This window comes from Myxine glutinosa, chromosome 11 (genome assembly GCF_964187855.1).
Source record: "Myxine glutinosa chromosome 11, kmMyxGlut1.1, whole genome shotgun sequence".
Taxonomy (NCBI): domain Eukaryota; kingdom Metazoa; phylum Chordata; class Myxini; order Myxiniformes; family Myxinidae; genus Myxine; species Myxine glutinosa.
This window is the reverse complement of record NC_136271.1, coordinates 130,948,497-130,973,030: the sequence shown is the minus strand read 5'-3', so window position 1 is coordinate 130,973,030 and position 24,534 is coordinate 130,948,497. Positions and strand designations below refer to the sequence as shown.

The following is a 24,534-nucleotide window of genomic DNA, read 5'->3' as shown; positions in this document are numbered from 1 at the left end:
TTTATTACCCTAGCTTCTGTCGCATTTTACTACCGGTTCGCTGGCGCTCTACGATCCAGTCATCGTGATTGGTTCCAAGGATGCGATAGGCGGAGCTGCTGGGACAATTCTGGCAGCGCTGGCAGTTTGGCGGCACGGCGACAAGAATACTGGCAGCACTGGCAGCACTGGCAACCTGGCTCTGCTGTGTTAAACATGTTCGATGTATGCTATTGAGGTGTTCCTGAATTCATTTTTGTGGTTCATGGGGTGTTTTTGGAGTGAATGTGGTGGTACGTGGTTGGAATCTGCAAAGAGTTGAGAAGGGATTGAGAATGGAGTTTTAGAATAAGGTTTGAGTACGGAGTTTGAGAATAAGGAAGAGAACAATGGGGATAGTTCTAACTACATTCACAACGCATCTTTCCCTTCCACCAATATGAGGAGAAGGGGTAATTTAGCTGAACAAAATTGCTACATACAGTGCATTCAGAAAGTATTCAGACCCCTTCACTTTTTCACATTTTGTTATGTTGCAGCCTTATGCTGAAATCGTTTAAATTCATTTTTTCCCTCATCAATCTACACTCATTACCCCATAATGACAAAGAGAAAACAGGATTTTAGAAAGTTTTGCACATTTATTAAAAAGAAAAAACTGAAATATCACATTTACATAAGTATTCAGACCCTTTGCTATGACACTTGAAATTTAGCTGAGGTGCCTCCCATTTCTCTTGATCATCTTTGAGATGTTTCTACACCTTGATTGGAGTCCACCTGTGGTAAATTCAATTGATTGGACATGATTTGGAAAGGCACACACCTGTCTATATAAGGTCTCACAGCTGACAATGCATATCAGAGCAAAAACCAAGCCATGAGGTCGAAGGAACTGCCTGCAGAGCTCAGAGACAGGATTGTGTCGAGGCACAGATCTGGGGAAGCCTACAAAAACATTTCTGCTGCATTGACGGTTCCCAAGAGCACAGTGGCCTCCATCATTCTTAAATGGTAGAAGTTTGGAACAACCAGGACTCTTCCTAGAGCTGGCCACCCGCCCAAACTGAGCAATCGGGGGAGAAGGGCCTTGGTAAGAGAGGTGACCAAGAACCCGATAGTCACTCTGGCTGAGTTCCAGAGATCCTATGTGGAGATGGGAGAAACTTCCAGAAGGACAACCATCACTGCAACACTCCACCGATCTGGGCTTTATGGCAGAGTGGCCAGACGGAAGCCTCTCCTCAGTGAAAGACACATGAAAGCCCACAGAATCCTGTTTCTCACAGTCTGAGAGTCCTTTAGGTACCTTTTTTGCAAACTCCAAGCGGGCTCAAGCCTCAAGAGGCAAGCAAATAGTCAATTATAGAACCCTCCAGAAAACATCCTTAATTTGTTTCTCTTTAATTCCCTGTAAACACAAAGCGATGACACAGAAATTAGTTTGGTTTCAATTTCACCTAAAATTTCACCAAAACATGTTTTCGAAGGTAAAACTGGTGTTCCTTCTGCATTTTGGATTTCACTGATCCCCTGTTTTGACTCGGCATACAAAAAGGAATTGGCCGTTGTACGCTGATGCTCTGGCCAAATCTGCATCGTTGAGATTATGCAGCCTGTACACAGCATGTGCAAGATGATAATAAAAGGTATGCGGTTGTTAACATAGATCAGGGCAGCACAATGTTGCAACAGAATGGGGACAGCACAATAATGGGGTGAGGATAAAATAGGTCACGAGAGGTCAAACTGACTCATTTTGTGCCACATTTCCTTGTACGTGCGCTGAGTATTGATGCAATTGACCTCACCTCGTGCATGTCGTAAGCAAAGTCTCCTGAAATAGAATGAAGCAATATGTAGATTAGGATTATGCAAGAGAAGAATTCAAACACTGGACAATTTTGCAGAATGAAGATACAATTTCTACTCTGTTGCTGTACAATTTTGCAATGCACATGTTGCTGTGTGATACTTACATCTATCTTCTATCTATAATGCCAGTAATCTCTGTGTGTCTGTCTGTGACCGCTGTTTCTCGACAACCACGGGTCCGATATACTTTAAACTTGCCAGGTATATTGCTGGGGACCCGAGGATGTGCCTTTTCAAGGTTTCATATTAATCGGACAAGTAGTTAGCGAGCTATGTCCAAAAAACGATTCAACCAATCAGAGAGCAGCGAGCTATCACGTGTGCCGAACGTGGCGAACAGACTCTGCCTCGGACGGCACATTTGAGAGCGTATTCATTTATTTCACGTTGGCAAACTATGTTGGCGTTAAACTATGTTTTAAAACTAATTAAAACTACTTTGCGATTCTTTCGCTTTCCTGCGCGTTTGTGCACGCTATGGCGATTTCTTTACCAAACTCCGCAAGCCGTTCGCTTTGGACCAAACCATTTCATGTAAATAGAGGGGGGGGGGGGGTTGTCACCGTACTCGCAAGCCGTTCGCTTTGGACCAAACCATTTCATGTAAATAGAGGGGGGGGATTGTCACCGTACTCGCAAGCCGTTCGCTTTGGACCAAACCATTTCATGTAAATAGAGGGGGGGGGATTGTCACCGTACTCGCAAGCCGTTCGCTTTGGCTTTGCGAATGGACCAAACCATTTCATGTAAATAGAGGGGGGGGATATAATTTTAGATACAGTGGTACCTCGGCTTACGAGTGCCCCAACGTACGAGTTTTTCGGGATACGAGCCGTCGCTCGGGCGGTTTGTTGCTTTGGGATACGAGCCGAGATCCGATGTACGAGCTCAAAAAATTTATTTTTTTGAATTTTCCGGTTGTGGCTTCCGGTTCCGGTCACGCGGTTATCTTGCCGTGAAAGCATCTCTGCTTGGATATAAAACACGCAATCGTCGAAATACATGAGCGAGGAATCTCCTTGCTCCAGCCGGTGACGTCATCGGCGGGGATCCCCGCCTCCAGAGTGGCTGGTCACGTGACCGCCAAAGCGTGTCGCGCGTGCGGGTATAATGAGCTACACCTGTGGATCACGTGACCACGGAAGCACGCCTCGCTTGAGAGGCATGGCTTTCGGTTTGCGTTTTGCTTTATAAGGCGCGATAAATGGGCTTTTGAGTGTTAGCGGTTCATGGCGTTGACGGTTCATGGCGGTTCATGGCGGTTGACGGTTCATGACGGTTCATGACGGTTCATGGCGTTGACGGTCAAAAACCCATTACATCAATTTTACCAGGCACTGTACAGTAAGTACAGTGGACACCAAATGCACGGTGGAAGGCTAGAAGTAGAAGATCGTCCAAGACAAGTGAGAATAAGCCATACTTTGGAGGAGATGACGTCATTCGCTGGTCCGATAACCAAAGATGTGGTATAAAAAACCAGGTGAGCTAACAATGCAGCAATGAAGGAATTCGGCCAAGGCACCGGCACACAACGACCTACCTACATCGAAAGACTCAATGCCAATGGTGACAGAAGCCAAGACGGCCGGCTTAAACACCGCCGAAAGACCACGGTGTACCAACTTACGATGCAGAACATCTTGCACTTAATATGATGACAACAGGTGCCATCCTCTGACGTACCATTACAGGTACAGGTACAGTACACGTGAGCACAGAGCAAAAGTTCACTGAAACCGAGATTAAGAAAAAAGAAAAAACACCTCGTGGTCCGTGCTCGATATCCGAGTTTCAATCTTTTCAAACACATGATGCTCTCGGTCACGGTATCTCCTGCGAGCTGCTTCTCCTTCAACCACACAAACAACAACTTCTCCATATCTTCATGGATAGAGGTCCGGAGCTTTGAAATAATCGTAACGCCCTTGGCTGGCGTTATAGCCTTTATGGACTCCTTCTGCTTCAAAATCGTACATATCGTAGAAGGAGTACGATCGTACTGCCTCGCCAAGTCGACAACACGCACACCTCACCTGGCATGCTCTTCTCCTCTGCTTAATAAAACCAGTTTATTTCTTTACATTCTCTTGTATTATGTACAGTATATACGAGGTCGTGCTTGTTTATACATTATTTGTTATTTATAAAGTACATTTTTGTTATTTAAAAGCACCTAACAAAAAAAATTGGTGTTTTTTTTTTGAGGCTGGAACGGATTAATAGCATTTCAATGCATTTGAATGGGAAAATTTGCTTTGACTTACGAGCGATTTGGCTTACGAGCTCCGTCACGGAACGGATTAAACTCGTAAGCCGAGGTACCACTGTATATATATAGTACGGGCATGCCCTAGTATTCACAAATGTAATAGCTAGCAGGTATCCATGGAAATTTCGCCTCATGTAAAATGTGAGTTCCACAATCAAACAAGCATTCTGAGTATTGCACTGCAATACATGTCCCCTACCGGTAGTCTGTCATCCGGAAAACTGTTGGGGCAGCCTGCACGTAGTGCACTGTGTGAATTATATAATTACCAACTCACGGTCTGAGGTAACTCGGCTAAAATTTATCCGATTTGCACCAAATAAAGTTTATGAATGGTTGCACAGACCCCTACTTCTCACTACAAGAGGAAAAAGAATGTAAATCGGAGTTAAAATAAGCCCGCAAGGTCGCTCCGTGGAGCAGCCTGCACGTATTGCACTGTGTGAATTATATAATTACCAACTCACGGTCTGAGGTAACTCAGCTAAAAATTATCCAATTTGCACCAAATAAAGTTTATGAATGGTTGCACAGACCCCTACTTCTCACTACAAGGGGAAAAATAATGTAAATCGGAGTTAAAATAAGCCCGCAAGGTCGCTCCGTGGAGCAGCCTGCACGTATTGCACTATGTGTGAATTATATAATTACCAACTCACGGTCTGAGGTAACTCAGCTAAAAATTATCCAATTTGCACCAAATAAAGTTTATGAATGGTTGCACAGACCCCTACTTCTCACTACAAGGGGAAAAAGAATGTAAATCGGAGTTAAAATAAGCCCGCAAGGTCGCTCCGTGGAGCAGCCTGCACGTATTGCACTGTGTGAATTATATAATTACCAACTCACGGTCTGAGGTAACTCGGCTAAGAATTATCCAATTTGCACCAAATAAAGTTTATGAATGGTTGCACAGACCCCTACTTCTCACTACAAGGGGAAAAATAATGTAAATCGGAGTTAAAATAAGCCCGCAAGGTCGCTCCGTGGAGCGGCCTGCACGTATTGCACTATGTGTGAATTATATAATTACCAACTCACGGTCTGAGGTAACTCAGCTAAAAATTATCCAATTTGCACCAAATAAAGTTTATGAATGGTTGCACAGACCCCTACTTCTCACTAAAAGTGGAAACAGAATGTAAATTGGAGTTAAAACAAGGAATATTAACAGCTTTGACTTACCGCACTCCAAATTATAGTCCGGAAAACTGTTGGGGAAATTACCAAAGTTCAAAGTGCCATAACTTTGTCAAAAATGATCGAAACGTCGTGAAGTTCGAACTTGATCTGTAACTTATCGTGAGGAAACCATGTACCAAGTTTGAAATCATTAGCGTTAAGGGTTTAGGGGAAAAAAAGTCCGGAAAGCTGTTCTTTGCGTGATGGACGGACAGACGGAGGGACGGAGTGCAAACCTATAGTCCCCTCCGGTGTACACCAGCAGGGGACTAATAACTGACCAAATACAGCACTGGAGTATCAGGAGGAACGCAAAAAGACAAAGATGGAGTCATCAGGAGGAACCAGGATAGGATTCGGGTTTCAACTGATACTCCTCTACCCCCAAATCCATCCTTAATTGGCGCATATTTTGATGCAATCAATACATCATCGATAGTCATCAGGTATGAAGCTTGTGGCCTTGTTTCATCAAAATCGTGTGTAGTTTCGAAGAAAAGAGCAAATACCTATTTTTTTTTGGGGGGGGGGGGTCAAAATCCCCCTTAGACACCCACATTGAGCGTAGATTTTGATGTCGTCAATAAACCTTCGTTGGGCATCAGATATGAAGCTCATGGCCAAGTTTCATCCAAATCGCATATTTGGTTCAGGCGATAATGACTGAAGCGTTTACAGACTCACTCACTCACTCATATACGGACACTGCTCGATCGCATAAACTCGCCGGATTAAGGTCCAGGTGAGCTAAAAAATAAATGTTTACTATAAAAGCAGCTGTGAGTGCATCCATGCTTGAGAATTCCACCCATTGGTTGGACCGTTCGACTGACTCCACCCACAATTTCTAAGCTACAGCCGCCAATTTGGGAACCCTTTAGAATTACCCTTTAGAACCCTTTCTCTGCGGAGGTTACGCAGGTTTGCTATTATATCTGACTATTTACTCTTAAAATTGTGAAAAGCATTTCTGCAAAGCCAGTGATAGCATGATAGGGGAGCAGAAAGTGTTACATATTCCGCTGTTTCAATTCTAAAGGGTTCCCAAATTGGCGGCTGTAGCTTAGAAATTGTGGGTGGAGTCAGTCGAACGGTCCAATCCAACAGGAATGCCCTGTTGCTTTTATGAGCAGGCGGAGATGAGAGTAAAGATGGGACAACTTTGGAAAGGGGGAGGAGGGGGGTTGAGGACTTTTGGTAGGGGGAGGGGGGCTTCAGTGGTTCATTGTGAAGAGGGGATCGATGCCTTATGGTTGGGATGGGAAGGGTGAGGACTTGTGGTTGGGTGTGGGGAGAGCGTGAGAAAAGATGAGACAGAGTTAGGAGGGGGAAGCTGAGGCTTTTTGTTGAGTTGGAAGAGGTTTATACTCACAGGAGAAATGCAATTGTGTATGTATGTGTGTATGTATGCATGTGTGGCCTTTTATTTGATATATATATATAGGACTAGCAGGAACACCCGGCATTGCCAGGGGGTTGGGAGGGGGGGGGGGAGAGGAGGGAAAAGGAAGCAGGAAAGGGAGGGGAGAGTGGAGGAGGAGGGGAGGGGGAGGTGAGGGAAGAGGGAGGGGAAAGATATACTACATATACATCCTTTGGGGGGGGGGGGGGTGGCTTTGCCCAGAGCCGTAGATAGAGAGAGTTCGATCAACCCGGTTTCAACTGGTCTGCCCTAAGATTGGTTAAGCGCTGTCATGTGATTCACAGGCGCCATGTTGTTACCCAACCTCCGTAACTAGCAGAACGCGCATCGCATTGCATGCATTCGCTTAGTGGAAGTTGGGATGGATGAGGGGAAGGAGGGATGGATGATTGGAAGTTGGGATGGATGAGTGGAAGAAAGGAAGGATGGATGACTGGAAGGAGGGATGGAGGAGTGGAAGGAGGGATGGATGAGTAGAAGGAAGGATGGATGATTGCCGTTTGAAGGAAGGATAGATGATGAGTGGAAGGAGGGATGGATGAGTGGAAGGAAGAATGGAGAATGAGTGGAAGGAAGGATGGATGATGAGTGGAAGTTGGGATGGATGAGTGGAAGGAATGATGGATGATGAGTGGAAGTTGGGATGGTTGAGTGGAATTTGGGATGGATGAGTGGAAGAAAGGAAGGATGGATGACTGGAAGGAGGGATGGAGGAGTGGAAGGAGGGATGGATGAGTAGAAGGAAGGATGGATGATTGCCATTTGAAGGAAGGATGGATGATGAGTGGAAGGAGGGATGGATGAGTGATGGATCTTCCACTCATCCATCCTTACTTTCACTCATCCATCCAAAGTTCCACTCATCCATCCCAACTTCCACTCATCCATCCTTCCTTCCACTCATCATCCATCCCTCCTTCCTTCCACTCATCCATCCATCCTTCCACTCATCCATCCTTCTACTCATCCATCCTTCCACTCATCCATCCTTCCTTCCACTCATCCATCCCTCCTTCCACTCATCCATCCCTCCTTCCACTCATCCATCCCTCCTTCCACTCATCCATCCCTCCTTCCACTCATCCATCCCTCCTTCCAGTCATCCATCCCTCCTTCCACTAGTCCATCCCTCCTTCCACTCATCCATCCCTCCTTCCACTCATCCATCCCTCCTTCCACTCATCCATCCCTCCTTCCACTCATCCATCCCTCCTTCCAGTCATTCATCCCTCCTTCCACTAATCCATCCCTCCTTCCACTCATCCATCCTTCCTTCCACTCATCCATCCTTCTTTCCACTCATCCATCCCTCCTTCCACTCATCCATCCTTCCTTCCACTCATCCATCCCTCCTTCCACTCATCCATCCCTCCTTCCTCTCATCCATCCCTCCTTCCACTCATCCATCCCAACTTCCACTCATTCGCAACTGACTAAACAATGTATGAAACTCAGGAACATAAAAAGAAACCCGTCCCTAATAGCAGTAAGTTGCATGCACGCTTGAACGCACGCGCGCGTGCACTTGACCTTGGGTAACAACATGGCGCCTCTTGTTTAGTTGGCCAAACTCTCTCTATCTACAGCTCTGGCTTTGACAGGCCCCTCCGTTTTGGGGGAAGGGAGGAAGGGGAGGAGGAAAAACTTTCCCATGCAAAGAGTGCTTCATAACCTCAGTGTTGCCCAGGTAAAAAAGGAAATTGTAATACCCTTTGCCAGCATCACCAGGTGGTGCTATACATTTACATGGAGAATTTACACCCCTATTCCGGTCCTCCACACCCCCGAATGAGGCCGCGGCCACATCGCCTATGTTAGCCCCGCCCCATACAAAGTTGTATTTGTATTTGTACCCCAAGTAAAGTATATAAGTGTATATAGTTGGAGTTCCCGGTGTTGCTCAAGCGAAAAAGAAACATTAACATATTTGAAATGAGGGTAAATATAATGGAAAAGCAATTACATCCAAATCAGAATCCATCACAATGGTGTGAATCCATTCCATCACATCACAAATCCATCACAAAAATCCAACTATATGCTGGTGAATGTGCCCTTCATCACGTTTCTGAGTTAAGTGTGATGCCGATCAGGAAGAAGAAGAAGAAGCCCTACTACCAACTTACTACCTTACTACCAGCTCTCTTATATTTCAGAACACTTCCGGAATTGTTTGATTTATTCGTGTTCAAATGTCTGGTGATTGTTTTGTATTTATTTATGCGAATGTGTACTTGTATATAACTGTCATTAATTAAAAATAGGCTTGGGCACTATCGAGCGATTTATTATTTTTTAAACTTTAACCAAAAAAACGAACTTTTTTATTTCAGTTTTTTTTTTTTTTTTTTTTTTTTTTTTTGCCTAAAACACTCCCCGCCATTCACTGATGAACTTCTGAAAGTTTGACGAAGATCCGTTTAGCCATCTCTGAGAAAAATGGTGACAGACAGACACAGACAGACCAACAACTCTCTTACATAGTAGATTCCATATCCCTGTGCCAATCGCCAACAAATTTGGCACACATCCTGGGGGTGTCCTGGGTCAGGTCAATGGCATAAAAACAATCCCAAAAATGACCCCCGCCCCCTGGCGAAGAAATTATCTGCATGTATGTGTATGCAGATCTGAAAGCCATATAAAAAAATGACTGAGCTAACCTCCACCAAATTTTGCAAATGTGCCCATAGTTAAAGAGTACCCATCTATATATATAAAAACACTGTGTGTGTGTGTGTGTGTGTGTGTGTGTGTGTGTGTGTGTGTGTGTGTGTGTGTGTGTGTGTGTGTGTGTGTGTGTGTGTGTGTGTGTGTGTGTGTAATGTTACCGATAAACTCCTAAACGGAGAGGCTTACGTGCTTGATATTTGGCATAGACATGGCCATTGAGCCTGGGACGAACATGGCCGAACTCAAAATATTTGACGATCCATATTTTTTATTCATATTTACCTCAGTGCATTTCAGCGCATGGAATCAACGGAATCAGAGCAGGTGGGCACTGATTCGCTCAGAGCGATCACGTGATGACGCTATGACGCTATGAACGCTATGACGCTTTGAACGATATGACGCTATGAACGCTATGACGCTATGAACGCTATGACGCTATGACGCTATGACGCTATGAGAAAAAAAATCGCTCGATTTGCCAAGGGGCTCGCCCCCCCCCCCCCCGTTCCCCTCCCCTCCCCCTCCCCTCCCCCGCCCGGCAATGCCGGGTACTTCTGCTAGTAGTTAATAAGTCATGGGCATAAATCCCTCCCTCCCCACTGCCCTACTCCCCCCCCCCCCCCACTCCGTGTGTGTGGGCGTACACATCTGAAAAACAGAAAGAAACAAAACCAACAAAAAAACGACAACACGAGACCGAGGATAAACCGACCTCACGCAAGGATATGAGACCATTCGGCCCATCATTGCCGTGGCGCACTCCCGGGTTAATTTTTGCTGCAGCTTCAAACATCAATCTTCTTGATGTTTACTCGGGCCCACATAATCAATCTTGATCGGGTGAACCAACATGTTATTATATAGATAGAAAATTAATAGATCGACCCTTTTCGAGGATCCATCTATGTGAACATGCAGTGGAATTTGTGACAGCCACATCCCCCCCTCACCTCCTCACCTCACCTCCACTTCCACTTCCCAAACAAACATATTGCCAGCAAACTGAAATAGTCACCCGAATTGCCCGATGCCATCAATATAATACAAACTCACCCACATGTAGAATGACGTCGTACATGCCCTGCTGTGTATCTTTCTGTAAGCGAGCCAATGATTGCGCATTTTCATTGCCCATGTCCCCAAAAATAGCAAATTGTGGGCTCCATGCCGTGTCCTCTTTCATCGCCACAAAATTGAACATGTCACTCCAGCCGAAGCCACTTCCACAATGATAAACTGCACAGAAAATATGTCAAGAAGTAACACAAAGGAGAAATAAAAAAGCTTAGACATGATTCCCAAAATAACTAATGATCAACATGGAGGGCAGCAACACACCAGCTGGAGAATAATGAATACATTTTCTGAAGCTCCATCAGGTTAACACCGATGATTAAAGGGTCATTTTGATTCAAACTCCAAAATTGGTAAATTCATGCGATAGTAAAAACAAACAAACAAACTGTGCATTGTCACACGCACAGCATGTGCAACAACATGCACCACTCAAAGCACTGCAAGTGGGAGTGTGGAGGGGGGAACAACGCTCCACTCAAAGCACTGAAAGGTGCAGGAGAGAGTCAAACCACAAACCAGGTGGGAGGGAGAGGGCAGAAGCAAGTGGGAGGAAGAGAGCAAAAGCAAGGACGAGGAAAAGCGAAGAAGCAGGTGGGAGGGAGAGGACAGAAGACGGTGGGAGGGAGAGGGCAGAAGCAAGTGGGAGGGAGAGGGCAGAAGATGGTGGGAGGGAGAAGGCAGAAGCAAGTGGGAGGGAGAGGGCAGAAGATGGTGGGAGGGAGAAGGCAGAAGCAAGTGGGAGGGAGAGAGCAGAAGACGGTGGGAGGGAGAGGGCAGAAGCAAGTGGGAGGGAGAAGGCAGAAGATGGTGGGAGGGAGAGGGCAGAAGCAAGTGGGAGGGAGAGAGCAAAAGCAAGGACGAGGAAAAGCGAAGAAGCAGGTGGGAGGGAGAGGACAGAAGACGGTGGGAGGGAGAGGGCAGAAGCAAGTGGGAGGGAGAAGGCAGAAGACGGTGGGAGGGAGAGGGCAGAAGACGGTGGGTGGGAGAGGACAGAAGACGGTGGGAGGGAGAGGGCAGAAGACGGTGGGAGTGAGAGGGCAGTAGACGGTGGGAGTGAGAGGGCAGAGGACGGTGGGAGTGAGAGAGCAGAAGACGGTGGGAGTGAGAGGGCAGAAGACGGTGGGAGTGAGAGGGCAGAAGACGGTGGGGGTGAGAGGGCAGAAGACGGTGGGAGGGAGAAGGCAGAAGATGGTGGGAGGGAGAGGGCAGAAGACGGTGGGAGGGAGAGGGCAGAAGACGGTGGGAGGGAGAGGGCAGAAGACGGTGGGTGGGAAAGGGCAGAAGACGGTGGGTGGGAGAGGGCAGAAGATGGTGGGTGGGAGAGGGCAGAAGACGGTGGGAGTGAGAGGGCAGAAGACGGTGGGAGTGAGAGGGCAGAAGACGGTGGGAGGGAGAAGGCAGAAGATGGTGGGAGGGAGAGGGCAGAAGACGGTGGGAGGAAGAGAGCAAAAGCAAGGACGAGGAAAAGCGAAGAAGCAGGTGGGAGGGAGAGGACAGAAGACGGTGGGAGGGAGAGGGCAGAAGACGGTGGGAGGGAGAAGGCAGAAGATGGTGGGATGGAGAGGGCAGAAGACGGTGGGAGGGAGAGGGCAGAAGACGGTGGGAGGGAGAGGGCAGAAGACGGTGGGAGGGAGAGGGCAGAAGTACGTGGGAGGAAGAGAGCAAAAGCAAGGACGAGGAAAAGCGAAGAAGCAGGTGGGAGGGAGAGGGCAGAAGACGGTGGGAGGGAGAGGGCAGAAGACGGTGGGTGGGAGAGGACAGAAGACGGTGGGAGGGAGAGGGCAGAAGACGGTGGGAGGGAGAGGGCAGTGGACGGTGGGAGTGAGAGGGCAGAGGACGGTGGGAGTGAGAGAGCAGAAGACGGTGGGAGTGAGAGGGCAGAAGACGGTGGGAGTGAGAGGGCAGAAGACGGTGGGAGTGAGAGGGCAGAAGACGGTGGGAGGGAGAAGGCAGAAGATGGTGGGAGGGAGAGGGCAGAAGACGGTGGGAGGGAGAGGGCAGAAGACGGTGGGAGGGAGAGGGCAGAAGACGGTGGGAGGGAGAGGGCAGAAGACGGTGGGAAGGAGAGGGCAGAAGACGGTGGGTGGGAAAGCGAGAAGACGGTGGGTGGGAGAGCGCAGAAGACGGTGGGTGAGAGGGGGCAGAAGACGGTGGGTGAGAGGGGGCAGAAGACGGTGGGTGTGAAAGGGCAGAAGACGGTGGGTGGGAGAGGGCAGAAGACGGTGGGTGGGAGACGGCAGAAGACGGTGGGTGGGAGACGGCAGAAGACGGTGGGTGGGAGACGGCAGAAGACGGTGGGTGGGAGACGGCAGAAGACGGTGGGTTGGAGAGGGCAGAAGACGGTGGGAGTGAGAGGGCAGAAAACGGTGGGTGGGAGAGGGCAGAAGACGGTGGGTGGGAGAGGGCAAAAGACGGTGGGTGGGAGAGGGCAGAAGACGGTGGGTGGGAGAGGGCAGAAGACGGTGGGTGGGAGAGGGCAGAAGACGGTGGGTGGGAGAGGGCAGAAGATGGTGGGTGAGAGGGGGCAGAAGACGGTGGGTGTGAAAGGGCAGAAGACGGTGGGTGGGAGAGGGCAGAAGACGGTGGGTGGGAGAGGGCAGAAGATGGTGGGTGAGAGGGGGCAGAAGACGGTGGGTGTGAAAGGGCAGAAGACGGTGGGTGGGAGAGGGCAGAAGACGGTGGGAGGGAGAGGGCAGAAGACGGTGGGAGGGAGAGGGCAGAAGATGGTGGGAGGGAGAGGGCAGAAGACGGTGGGTGGGAGAGGGCAGAAGACGGTGGGAGGGAGAGGGCAGAAGATGGTGGGAGGGAGAGGGCAGAAGACGGTGGGTGGGAGAGGGCAGAAGACGGTGGGAGGGAGAGGGCAGAAGATGGTGGGAGGGAGAGGTCACAAGACGGTGGGAGGGAGAGGGCAGAAGATGGTGGGTGGGAGAGGGCAGAAGACGGTGGGAGGGAGAGGGCAGAAGATGGTGGGTGGGAGAGGGCAGAAGACGGTGGGTGGGAGAGGGCAGAAGACGGTGGGTGGGAGAGGGCAGAAGACGGTGGGAGGGAGAGGGCAGAAGATGGTGGGAGGGAGAGGTCACAAGACGGTGGGAGGGAGAGGGCAGAAGATGGTGGGTGGGAGAGGGCAGAAGACGGTGGGAGGGAGAGGACACAAGACGGTGGGAGGGAGAGGGCAGAAGACGGTGGGAGGGTCCATTCAATTTCACTTACCATACCGAGAACCAGGAACAAGACGCTCAAGGAGCACCTCATGGATATACATAGAGCGCTTGGCTGAACCTCCATCCACAAACACTTTGCTGCTCCCTTTGGCCCTCAGTGAAAATGGTCTTCCTGGTAGTAAGCCATACTCAACCACCGATTCAGTGACGTTTCCAGTGACCCATGAGACCAACATCGTACATGGGTTTCCTGCACACATACATGGGTAATAACAATAATAATACGTCACATGTTATGATTACGGTAAGAAAAGGACACATGTACAAGTACAAAATACACGTAAAAGCATTTAAGTAGGGATGTCAGATAACCCTATTATTGGCCAATGTTCTGAGATGCTGTATTGCTGAGATCTGATCAGGGGCGTCACAATCCAACAAGAGCCTATCAAGATAAATCCTGGTGCGGCCTTGACCATGACGCAACCGCTGTGTGGGATGCCAAGTCAACACATGTTGGATTCATTGAATGCAATACCCTTCAGATCGAATAATATGTCTAGCTAGTCACAGTATCTGTGCTCGCAACACGTGGTTCGGTGGTTTGAGCTCGGCACGCCGGTAAAGCTCCTCATTAGTGAGGTGGAGTGTTGCATCAATTTCCTGCTGAAAGTCATCAGTCAACACCCAAGTGTCCGCATTGTACAACAATACTGTTTTACTGTGGCATGAAATATCTTGCTTCTAATCTGGTCAGGTAGAGCAGCAGAGTCCAATACTGGATTTAGACACTGCATCGCCGCCCAAGCCAGTACGTGCCAGTATGGAGATCTGTGGGAGGGAGAGGGTTTGGGGGGGGGGTAGGCCTAGGAAGGGGGAGGGGGTTGGAGAAGTATAAAACACAAGGACACTGCAAGGATTTCCAGGAAAGAAGTTGGTTTTTCAAAAACGTGGATCTGGGGTGAAATTAGTGGGGGTAGAAAAGATCAAAGTTTTGGATGGGGGAAGATAAGAGATGGTGGTGAACAGCCGTTTTAAAGACCTGGAGGGAGGAGTTGGATTGAAGAGAATGAGGGAGTTTGTTTCAGAGGCGGGAGAAAAGAGGAATGAAGGAGTGAAGGTGAGCAGAGAGTCTTGATTTTGGCAGTTTAACCATAAGAGGGTTGCAGGCAGATCTTGTACGACCTGTAGGAATATTTGGGGGACAGAGCCCAGAGAGAGCTGGGGGAGCAAGGCCGGAGAGGAGTCGGTAGAAGACAGAAAGACCACCAACCTGCCTGCGGTGAGTAAGTGAAAGGCCCTCAGAGTTAGCTTCATCGCGGGAGATTCCAATGATTCTGAAAGCTGTGGTTTCAACAGCGTGAAGCCGAGCTAGGTGTGAGGCAGGAGCACCGGCCCAGAGGGGAGAACAGTATTCCATTGAGCTGCGGATGAAAGCCTTGTTTGTGGTGAGGAGCTCAGGTGTGCCAAGGAAGGACTTCGCACGATGGAGGATGCCCAGTCGTCGACTGGCTTTGGAGGCCAGATTGGAAATGTGGTTTTCCCAGGAAAGATCATAGCAGATAGTGAGACCCAAGAGCTTGAGTGACAGAACTTCTTGGAGAGGATTGTTCAGAAAGTAGATGGGAGGGTTGTCCAGTCGGTCTTTTCGGAGAGACATAGTAAGAGTGTGAAATTTGTCAGGATTGAAAGACGTGTTCCACTTGTTTGCCCAGTCTGTGATTTTGACCAGGTCTGCAGAGAGTGAGGAGGCTGCAGACTGCCGATCTGAGGGATGAGGAATGGAGCAGCAGAGAGTGGAGTCATCAGCAAAGAGGTAGAGAGGATTTTCAAGAGAGTCAGAGAAATCATTGATGAAGACCAGAAAAAGCACAGGGCCCAGAACACTGCCTTGGGGAACTCCAGCCTGAACAGGAAGAGGAGATGAGAGAAACCCATTCAGGGCCACACGTTGACTACGGCTAGAGAGGAAGTCCGCAAGCCATGAGTGGAGATTTCCATGGATACCATAGGAGGAGAGTTTGGTGAGCAGAGCGGGCTGCCAGACCGTATCGAAGGCACGTTATATGTTAAGGGAGACCGCTCTAATTTCCTGTTTGGCATTGAGGACATCCATCCATTGTTGAGAGAGCAGAAGCAGCATGTCCAGAGTAGAGTGACCTGGTCTGAAACCAAATTGATGATCAGAGATCAAGCCATTGGAGAAGAGGAAAGATTTGATATCCGAAGCAATGATTGATTCCATGACTTTGCTGATAATTGGGAGAAGGCTGATTGGTCTGTAGTTGCAAGGATCTGTTTTTGCACCTTTTTTTTGTAAAGCGGTGATGTTGGCTGATTTCCAAGCTGATGGCAGATGACCTTGAGCAAAAGAGAGGGTGAAGAGAACAGAGAGAGGGAGTGAAAGAGCGGCAGAGCAGGATTTTAGGACACATGGGCTGATGCCGTTAGGTCCAGTTGCAAAATCAGAGTCGAGGGTTGACAGAAACTTCTCCACCTTGTCAGGAGGAAAGGACACGGAGTCCAGGAGCAGCTGGGTACGACTGGGTATGGTGGGTACAGAGAGAGACGGGTTTGGAACACAAGATTTAGAGGCAAACACAGAGTTGAGGCATTCAGCTTTTTCACGAGCGGAGTCAGCTGTGTATCCGTTTGAGGTAAGGGAAGGCATGGAGTGGGAACAAACACCAGAAACAGATTTCACCAGACGCCACCAAGATTTGGAAGAGGGAAGATTGTAGAACGTATCGCATTTTAGTTGTTAAACGCATGCTGAAACTAGATGGTATTCATTGAATACTTACCCTGCGCAGTCAACTTTGTGTGAGCCAACTCTTCTGTTTTTGAACATTTCTTTTTTTTTAAATCCAATATGGCTGCCAGACCACGTGAACGATGACATCATAAATTTATATTCTCTAAATAATTGTTGCATAGATCATGCTCAATAAATTCAAACTGATCAGACTAAGCGTTGTCCCTGTCGAATTATGACGTCTTAATTAAGGCACCAATGATGTCATCGTTAACAACACCTATTCCTCATATGGAGTTATTTACAATGAGCCACGTTTCCATTTTCTCCATAGAGCCGTTTTGGAGATATAGAGGTGCAACGTTTTTCGGTTTTTCCACGATGGCGCCTGTAACACATGACCTATAACGTCATGATTATCATTAAAATATTCTAAAGGAGGAGGCGCTCCTATGGTGAAAATTTCGTGTCCATTAGACCAACAGTTGCTGATTTTTTTAAAATAATGATCGGATGGATGTGTTGTATTTGTCAAATTATGACGTCATAACGAAGGCACCGATGACATCATCATTAACATATCTTATTCCCCAAGCGGAGTACTTGACAATGAGCCATGTTTCAGTTTTTTTTTTCCATGGAGCGGTTTCAGAGATATAGAGGTGCAACCTTTTTCCGATTTTTCCAAGATCGCGCCTGTACTACGTGACATATGACGTCATAATTATCATTTTAAAAATTCCACAGGAGGAGCCGCTCATATTCTGAAAATTTCGTGCCAATCGGACTAACAGTTGCAGAGGAATTTTTTTTTTCATACTGATCAGATCAAGTGTTGTACTTGTCGAATTATGATGTCATAATTAAGGCACCGATGACATAATCATCAACATATCTTATTCCCCATGATGAGTACTTGATAATGAGCCATGTTTCCATTTTTTCCATTTCGCGGTTTGGGAGATATCGAGGTGTAATCTTTTTCCAAGATGGCGTCCGTACCACGTGAACTATGACATCATAATATTCACTAAAATATTCTACAGGAGGAGGCCCTCCTTTGGTGGAAATTTCATGTCAATCGGACCAACTGTTGCCGAGAAAATGAATTTTTAAAATGCAGACACGGCATACACTTTACTCTACTGAAATGCAGACAAGTACGGACCTGAATGCTAAACCCCGCCTTTCGCTTCGCGAGTGCAGGGTAATTAATAAAAGACAAACACAGCCCGGAGACAAAAGAATGTGTATGCAAACAGTTGTTATGTTTGCCAAACTATCAAGCGATGAGAAAAAGCTATAAAAAGTGTCGTCTCTCCCTTTCTTGTCTCTTCCTCTCTTGTCTCTCCCTCTCTTGTCTCTCCCTTTCTTGTCTCTTCCTCTCTTGTCTCTCCCTCTCTTGTCTCTTCCTCTCTTGTCTCTCCCTTTCTTGTCTCTCCCTCTCTTGTCTCTCCCTCTCTTGTCTCTCCCTCTCTTGTCTCTTCCTCTCTTGTCTCTTCCTCTCTTGTCTCTCCCTCTCTTGTCTCTCCCTCTCTTGTCTCTTCCTCTCTTGTCTCTTCCTCTCTTGTCTCTCCCTTTCTTGTCTCTCCCTCTCTTGTCTCTCCCTCTCTTGTCTCTCCCTCTCTTGTCTCTCCCTCTCTTGTCTCTCCCTCTCTTGTCTCTCCCTCTCTTGTCTCTCCCTCTCTTGTCTCTCCCTCTCTTGTCTCTCCCTCTCTTGTCTCTCCCTCTCTTGTCTCTCTGTCATGTATGCAGTGCAAATGTTCACCGTTGTATCCCTACACCGGGACCGGGTTGTATCCCTACGCCAGAGCTCGGATGGCGCTGCTGTGAATCGGGCCTTGATTGGCAGAGTGAATAAACGCGTACGACAATTGATCGCAGTTTGTCGAGATACTTTACATGGCGACGAGGATAAACATCTAGACCATGACATCTTTCGGCCATATCGATGAATTCGACCCTCATGAGGGGGATTTTGACACGTATTCTGAGCGTTTGTCTTTCTACTTCGAGGCGAACGGCATTGCGACCGAAGGCCTGATGAAGGCCGTCTTCCTGTCCGTTTGCGGAGGTGAGACGTTCACACTCGTTAAAAACCTGATTCGGCCTCGGACAATCCAGGAGCTCACGTATGCAGAGCTCAAGGCCGCTTTGAAGGAACATTGCAACCCATCTCCTTCAGTCATCCTGTGTCGGTTTAATTTTTACATGTGCAGACAGCAGCAAGGTCAGTCGATCGCAGACTTCATTGCACACCTCAAAAAACTGTCACATCTGTGTGAGTTTGGGGACACGATTGATGACATGCTTCGTGATTTGCTGGTGGTTGGCATGTCCGATGACCGCACTCGTAGACGCCTGCTTGCTGAGAGAAGACTGACGTTCCAAAATGCCAGAGACACCGCAATTTCCATGGAAAGTGCTGAACGCAACGCTACAAGCATCGGTGCCACTCGCTCATCTGGTACCAGCCCTGCTGTGAATCGGTTGGATCATGTTCAGCCACAACGTTGGAACAAGGCTCCTCGTCAGAAGCCAGTGCAGTCTCAAACCCACAACAACTGTTTTCGGTGCAACGGAAAGCACCCTCCGGAGACGTGTCGGTTCAAAGATGCCACCTGCCATTTCTGTTCGAAAACTGGCCATATTGCTCCAGCTTGCATCACTCGCAAATCGGGAAAAGGAAAAGCTGCTGACAAGATTCATCAGTTTATCGGTTCGGAGGAACCCGAGCTTGACCAGGTGAGCTCTGTTTCCGACAACTCAGAATCGTATGACCTGCTTCATATTGATTCTCACCATAGGCGGGACCCTCTTCTTGCCAATGTTGTCGTCAACAATCGACCATTGCAAATGGAGGTCGACACTGGTGCGGCCGTCTCGCTCATCAGCCATGCTGTTTTCACAAACCTGTGGAGTGATGCTGACCGACCCCATCTGAAACCTACTACCTATGGACTCTCCACCTATACAGGTGAGAAGATTGTTCCCTGCGGTACATGTGATGTCACGGTGGGCTACGATAACCGTGAGTTTCACCTACCCCTGATCGTCATTCCTGGAAAGGGCCCTTCCTTACTCGGCAGGAACTGGTTGAGCATAATTCGACTGAAGTGGGAAAGCATTCATCAACTCCGGGCAGCCAATGTTTCTCCTACCGCAGCATACACACTCAAAAATGTGCTGGATACGTACCCGGATGTCTTCAAGGATGAGCTTGGAACCTTGAAAGGACATACGGCTAAACTCAGGGTTGACCGGGATGCCAATCCTATATTTTGCAGGGCTCGCCCAGTCCCTTTCGCCCTGCGTGAGCGGATTGACAAGGAACTGGATCATCTTGAAAATCTGGGGATCATCGAGCAAATCCAGTATGCCGAATGGGCGGCGCCCATCGTTCCAGTCATAAAATCGGACCAGTCCATCCGCATATGTGGAGATTATAAAATGACCGTGAACAGGTGTTCTTCATTGGATAAATATCCAATCCCGAGGATCGAAGACCTCTATGCTCGTCTCACGGGAGGCAAGACTTTTACGAAACTCGATCTCAAATCCGCCTATCTACAGCTCTGCTTGGACGAGAATTCGAAACAGTATCTTACCATCAACACGCATCGTGGGTTGTATAGGTACCACCGACTTAGTTTTGGAGTGAAATCTGCACCTGGAATTTATCAGCGTGTCATGGACAGTTTGTTTGCTGCCGAACGCAACGTCGTTTGTTACCAGGATGATATTCTGGTTACTGGTCGTACGGACGTGGAACATCTACAGAACCTGGAGAGAGTTCTGAAGAAGATTTCGGACTCCGGCCTACGTTTGCGTCGAGACAAGTGCAAGTTTATGGTGCCATCAGTCACGTACCTGGGTCATACGATTGATGCCGAGGGTCTACACCCGACAGATGAGAAAGTCCGAGCTATCAAGGATGCTCCTTCTCCACGAGATGTGACCGAATTGAAGTCATACCTCGGTTTGCTTCAGTTCTATGGTCGTTACATCCCGAATGTGACCGACGTTTTGGGCCCCCTTTATCGGCTTTTGAGGAAAGGAGTCTCCTGGAGCTGGGGGTCTAGTGAACAATCAGCATTCCAGACCTCTAAGGATCTGCTCAAATCGTCCAATGTTCTCGTTCATTTTGATCCAGAGAAGGATCTTGTGCTGACATGCGATGCCTGTCGGTATGGAGTGGGGAGTGTATTATCGCACGTGATGCCTGATGGTACAGAAAGACCGGTTGCATTTGCATCCAGAACGTTGACCCCGGCAGAGAAAAACTATTCCCAACTTGACAAGGAAGGATTGGGAATCGTTTTCGGCGTTGGCAAATTTCGCCAGTACCTTCTTGGACATCATTTCACGATTCGCACTGATCACAAGCCGCTGATCAGTCTGTTTGGTCCAACTAAGGCGACATCTGACACACTACCGCCCAGGATCATCCGCTGGTCCCTGTTTCTCGCTGCTTATGACTACACCATATGTTATAAGCCCGGTTCGTCTATCACAAATGCAGATGCCATGAGTCGGTTACCCCTTCCAGAATCCGTTGATGATTCGCCTACACCAGGATCCATTATCGCACTGATGGATCATCTGGAAGATTGTGCTGTCGATTCTGGCCAGATCCGCACTCATACTCGACGAGACCCCGTTCTGTCCAGAACTGTCCAGGCTGTACAGCTTGGATGGCATTTGCTACCTGAGGGTGACCCAGATTTTGCGGCTTTTAAAGCACGTAAAAACGAACTCAGCGTGGAAAATGGTTGCCTACTCTGGGGATGTCGTGTCGTGATCCCGAAAAATCTGCGTTCCAGGGTCATGGATGAAATCCATGACTGTCACCCCGGGATTGTGAAGATGAAGTCACTCGCCAGAAACTATGTGTGGTGGCCGAATCTTGATGCTGATATCGAACATCATGTTCGACATTGTTACCCCTGCCAGAGCACCCGGAATACACCTGCGAAAGCGCCACTGCATCCCTGGGAATGGCCCAGCGAACCGTGGCATCGCCTACATCTCGATTATGCCGGGCCTATTAACGGCAGCATGATTCTAATAATTACGGACGCGCACACAAAATGGATTGATGCCTATGTGACGCGTGGTACTACGTCAGCCATTGTCATCGAAAGACTCAGACGCTGTTTCGCCACTCATGGTCTGCCCAGGATGATCGTGAGTGATAACGGTTCGTGTTTTTCCAGTACCGAGTTTGCCAAGTTCACACGTCGGAACGGCATCAAACATAAGTTTGTCAGCCCACATCACCAGGCTTCAAATGGCTTGGCCGAACGATCCGTGGGAATCATCAAATCCGGATTGCAGAAACTTCAGGAGGGAACCCTGGAAACAAAGCTGTCTCGTCTCCTGTTCAAATACCGCATCACGCCACAATCAACAACCGGTGCAGCTCCGTCTGAGTTATTGATGAAACGACACTTGAGATCGACACTTGACAATCTCAAACCAGACATATCATCAAATGTTTATCAGAGCCAGCTTAATCAAAAGTTGGTGCACGATAAGACGTCCAACAGTCGATGTATCAACATTGGAGATCCAGTGTTTGCCCGAAATTTTGGTGCAGGTGCGACGTGGCTACCGGGAGACATCATCGAGAAGCCAGGTCCACTGTCCAGTGTGATTCGCCTGCAGGACGGCCGCAAAATTCGTCGACATCAGGACCACATAACCTACCGTCACTGTGAGTCGATGGAGCCTGTAGCATCGTCACAGTCAGGACAACAGTTCGACCCGCCACTGCCGGAGATCGTCGTGGCCGCTCCAGCCAGCTCGGATGCCCCGAAAACCTCTGCAAACGCTACACCCTTCGTGGAGACCAAAGGAATCACCTCGGACTCTGTATCCACTGGTACACCGCGACCCAAAGGAATCACCTCGGACTCTGTATCCACTGGTACACCGCGACGCTCAATGCGTGAGAGAAAAGCACCCGACCGGTTGAATCTTTGAAGATGTTTTTTTTCACGTTGACACATGTTCTATTTTCACGTATTTTCATTATTCTCATAACCGTTTGCACACATATTTTCACATGTTTTGGAAATGTTGCTTTTGAAATGTCAATTCTGGAAATCTAGCACGTATATTGCTCTTGGTAATTTTGGACTTAAAGGGGAGGATGTCATGTATGCAGTGCAAATGTTCACCGTTGTATCCCTACACCGGGACCGGGTTGTATCCCTACGCCAGAGCTCGGATGGCGCTGCTGTGAATCGGGCCTTGATTGGCAGAGTGAATAAACGCGTACGACAATTGATCGCAGTTTGTCGAGATACTTTACACTCTCCCTTTCTTGTCTCTCCCTCTCTTGTCTCTCCCTCTCTTGTCTCTCCCTCTCTTGTCTCCCCCTCTCTTGTCTCTCCCTCTCTCCCTCTCTCCCTCTCTCCCTCTTTCCCTTCTCCCTCACTCACCCACCCACTCATTCCCCCATTCCCTCATTCCCCCCTATCTCTCCCCCACTCCCCTCATTTAATTTCCTTTTCAGTTTTTTTTCGCTTTCGCGATTCAGTTGTTCTTATATTTGATATCTGATGTGCCATACTCATTACAGAGTGTCTGTGCCACAAAAGCAGCTTCCTGAACAAGGGTTATACTGGGTGGTTTGCCATTGCCTTCCCAGCAGTAGTTTGGGCAGGAATTTAGTTTGGCTAGGGTGCCGGCGATAGCTCGCCTGTTCTTCGTGAAAGTCACCATGGGAATCTTTAACGTCCACCGACTAATGTCAGAAGACGGGCTGCTCAGTTCAACGTCCATTGGCGGGACGGCACACATTGTTGATTTACCCAGTCCGTGACACTCCAGTATGATCGTTTTATGGCTGGGTCAGGATTTGAACCCAGGCTAGACAACTTGGAGGAGAGTGTGTGTACCTCAGAGGTCATACTATGACCAAGGTTGTCCCTGAATATGCACTGTTAATAATCAAACTGTGATTCCAAGTTGTACCGGTATAACCACCTTTAGAGGCCATTTTCCCCGCAAGCGGGGGTTGGCCTTTTTCGGGAACCGTGGTTGTTGTTGTTTTTCGGTCCCCTTTTTGAAGCAATGTTTTACGGCCGGATGCCCTTCCTGACGCCAACCCTTTTTGCCGCCTTTTACGACAAGCAGGGAATTACCAGTGAACTGGTACTCAATTGTACTCAATTGTACAAGTTGTACCGGTATGTATTACAATATGTTAAAAATGTATAATAAAAGTAGAATCAAAATACAATCACGACTGATGTCCCTGGATGGTGTAAGATAAAATTAGACATACAATAATTACCTTTAAAAGAGTGAAAAAAATGAACTTTGGAGCTATTGGACCTCACGTCTCGCGGAGCTTATTATTTAATTGTTTAATTTATGAAATATATTTTTCCGAATTTTGTTCCCATTTCACACAATGATTTCGAAATAATTTCAATTCCACTCTAGATATAATTATTATTTAAGCCATGAGTTCCGATCGTTAAATATGGAATAAGATTTCGAATATCAGCTTTTAATCAGCACATACCGGTACAATATATATTAATTCAATCTTGCCGGAAGCCAATCACATTGCACCCAGCCTCACACCAGCCAATCAGCATAAACACAAATGGATGAACGGGCAGCCATCTCTGTTTTATACAGTATAGATGTATAGATAAACAGTTTCGCTGCACATAACATCAATGATATTCTGTATATGTGTCGATTTTCTATACAAATAGCAAGTCCTATATGGCACATCCACATTAACAAACTCACTTTCCCTCCCAATTACTTCCTCCTCTCAACCTTCCTACCTCCCACCCCCACCCTTACCCCCAACTGCACCCCCACCCCACCTCTACCCCCCACCCCCACCCCCACTCCCACCCCTACCCCGAACTCCACCTCCACCCCACCCCCACCATTCGCTCATCCCCTCCAACTCACCTTTCAGAGCTAAATGCACTTGCTCAGGTTGCAGCAACAGAGGATGCTTGGCGACAACCACCGTAACCAGTGCGATAAGTAGAGTGGGGCCGAGTCCAGGCATTTCATAATAGGGCATCAGGAGGGTCTTGTCGCCTGACAAAGGTTTACATATACAGTGATGATGTGCAGACAAGTGCGACGAAACAAA

General features: G+C 48.1%; 1 protein-coding gene across 2 annotated transcripts in view; it reads right to left on the bottom strand.

The window, feature by feature from the left end:
• ACP7 (acid phosphatase 7, tartrate resistant (putative)) overlaps positions 1-24,534 on the bottom strand; it is a 110,433-nt gene that overhangs the window by 83,573 nt on the left and 2,326 nt on the right. For both annotated transcript variants that reach the window (XM_068131035.2, XM_068131033.2), the window contains exons 2-5: positions 24,345-24,479; positions 13,695-13,895; positions 10,461-10,643; positions 1,791-1,816 (exon numbers count right to left, since the gene is read on the bottom strand). In XM_068131035.2, coding sequence (XP_067987136.2) covers positions 1,791-1,816; positions 10,461-10,643; positions 13,695-13,895; positions 24,345-24,479 — 545 coding nt within the window. The remainder of the gene's footprint in view (positions 1-1,790; positions 1,817-10,460; positions 10,644-13,694; positions 13,896-24,344; positions 24,480-24,534) is intronic.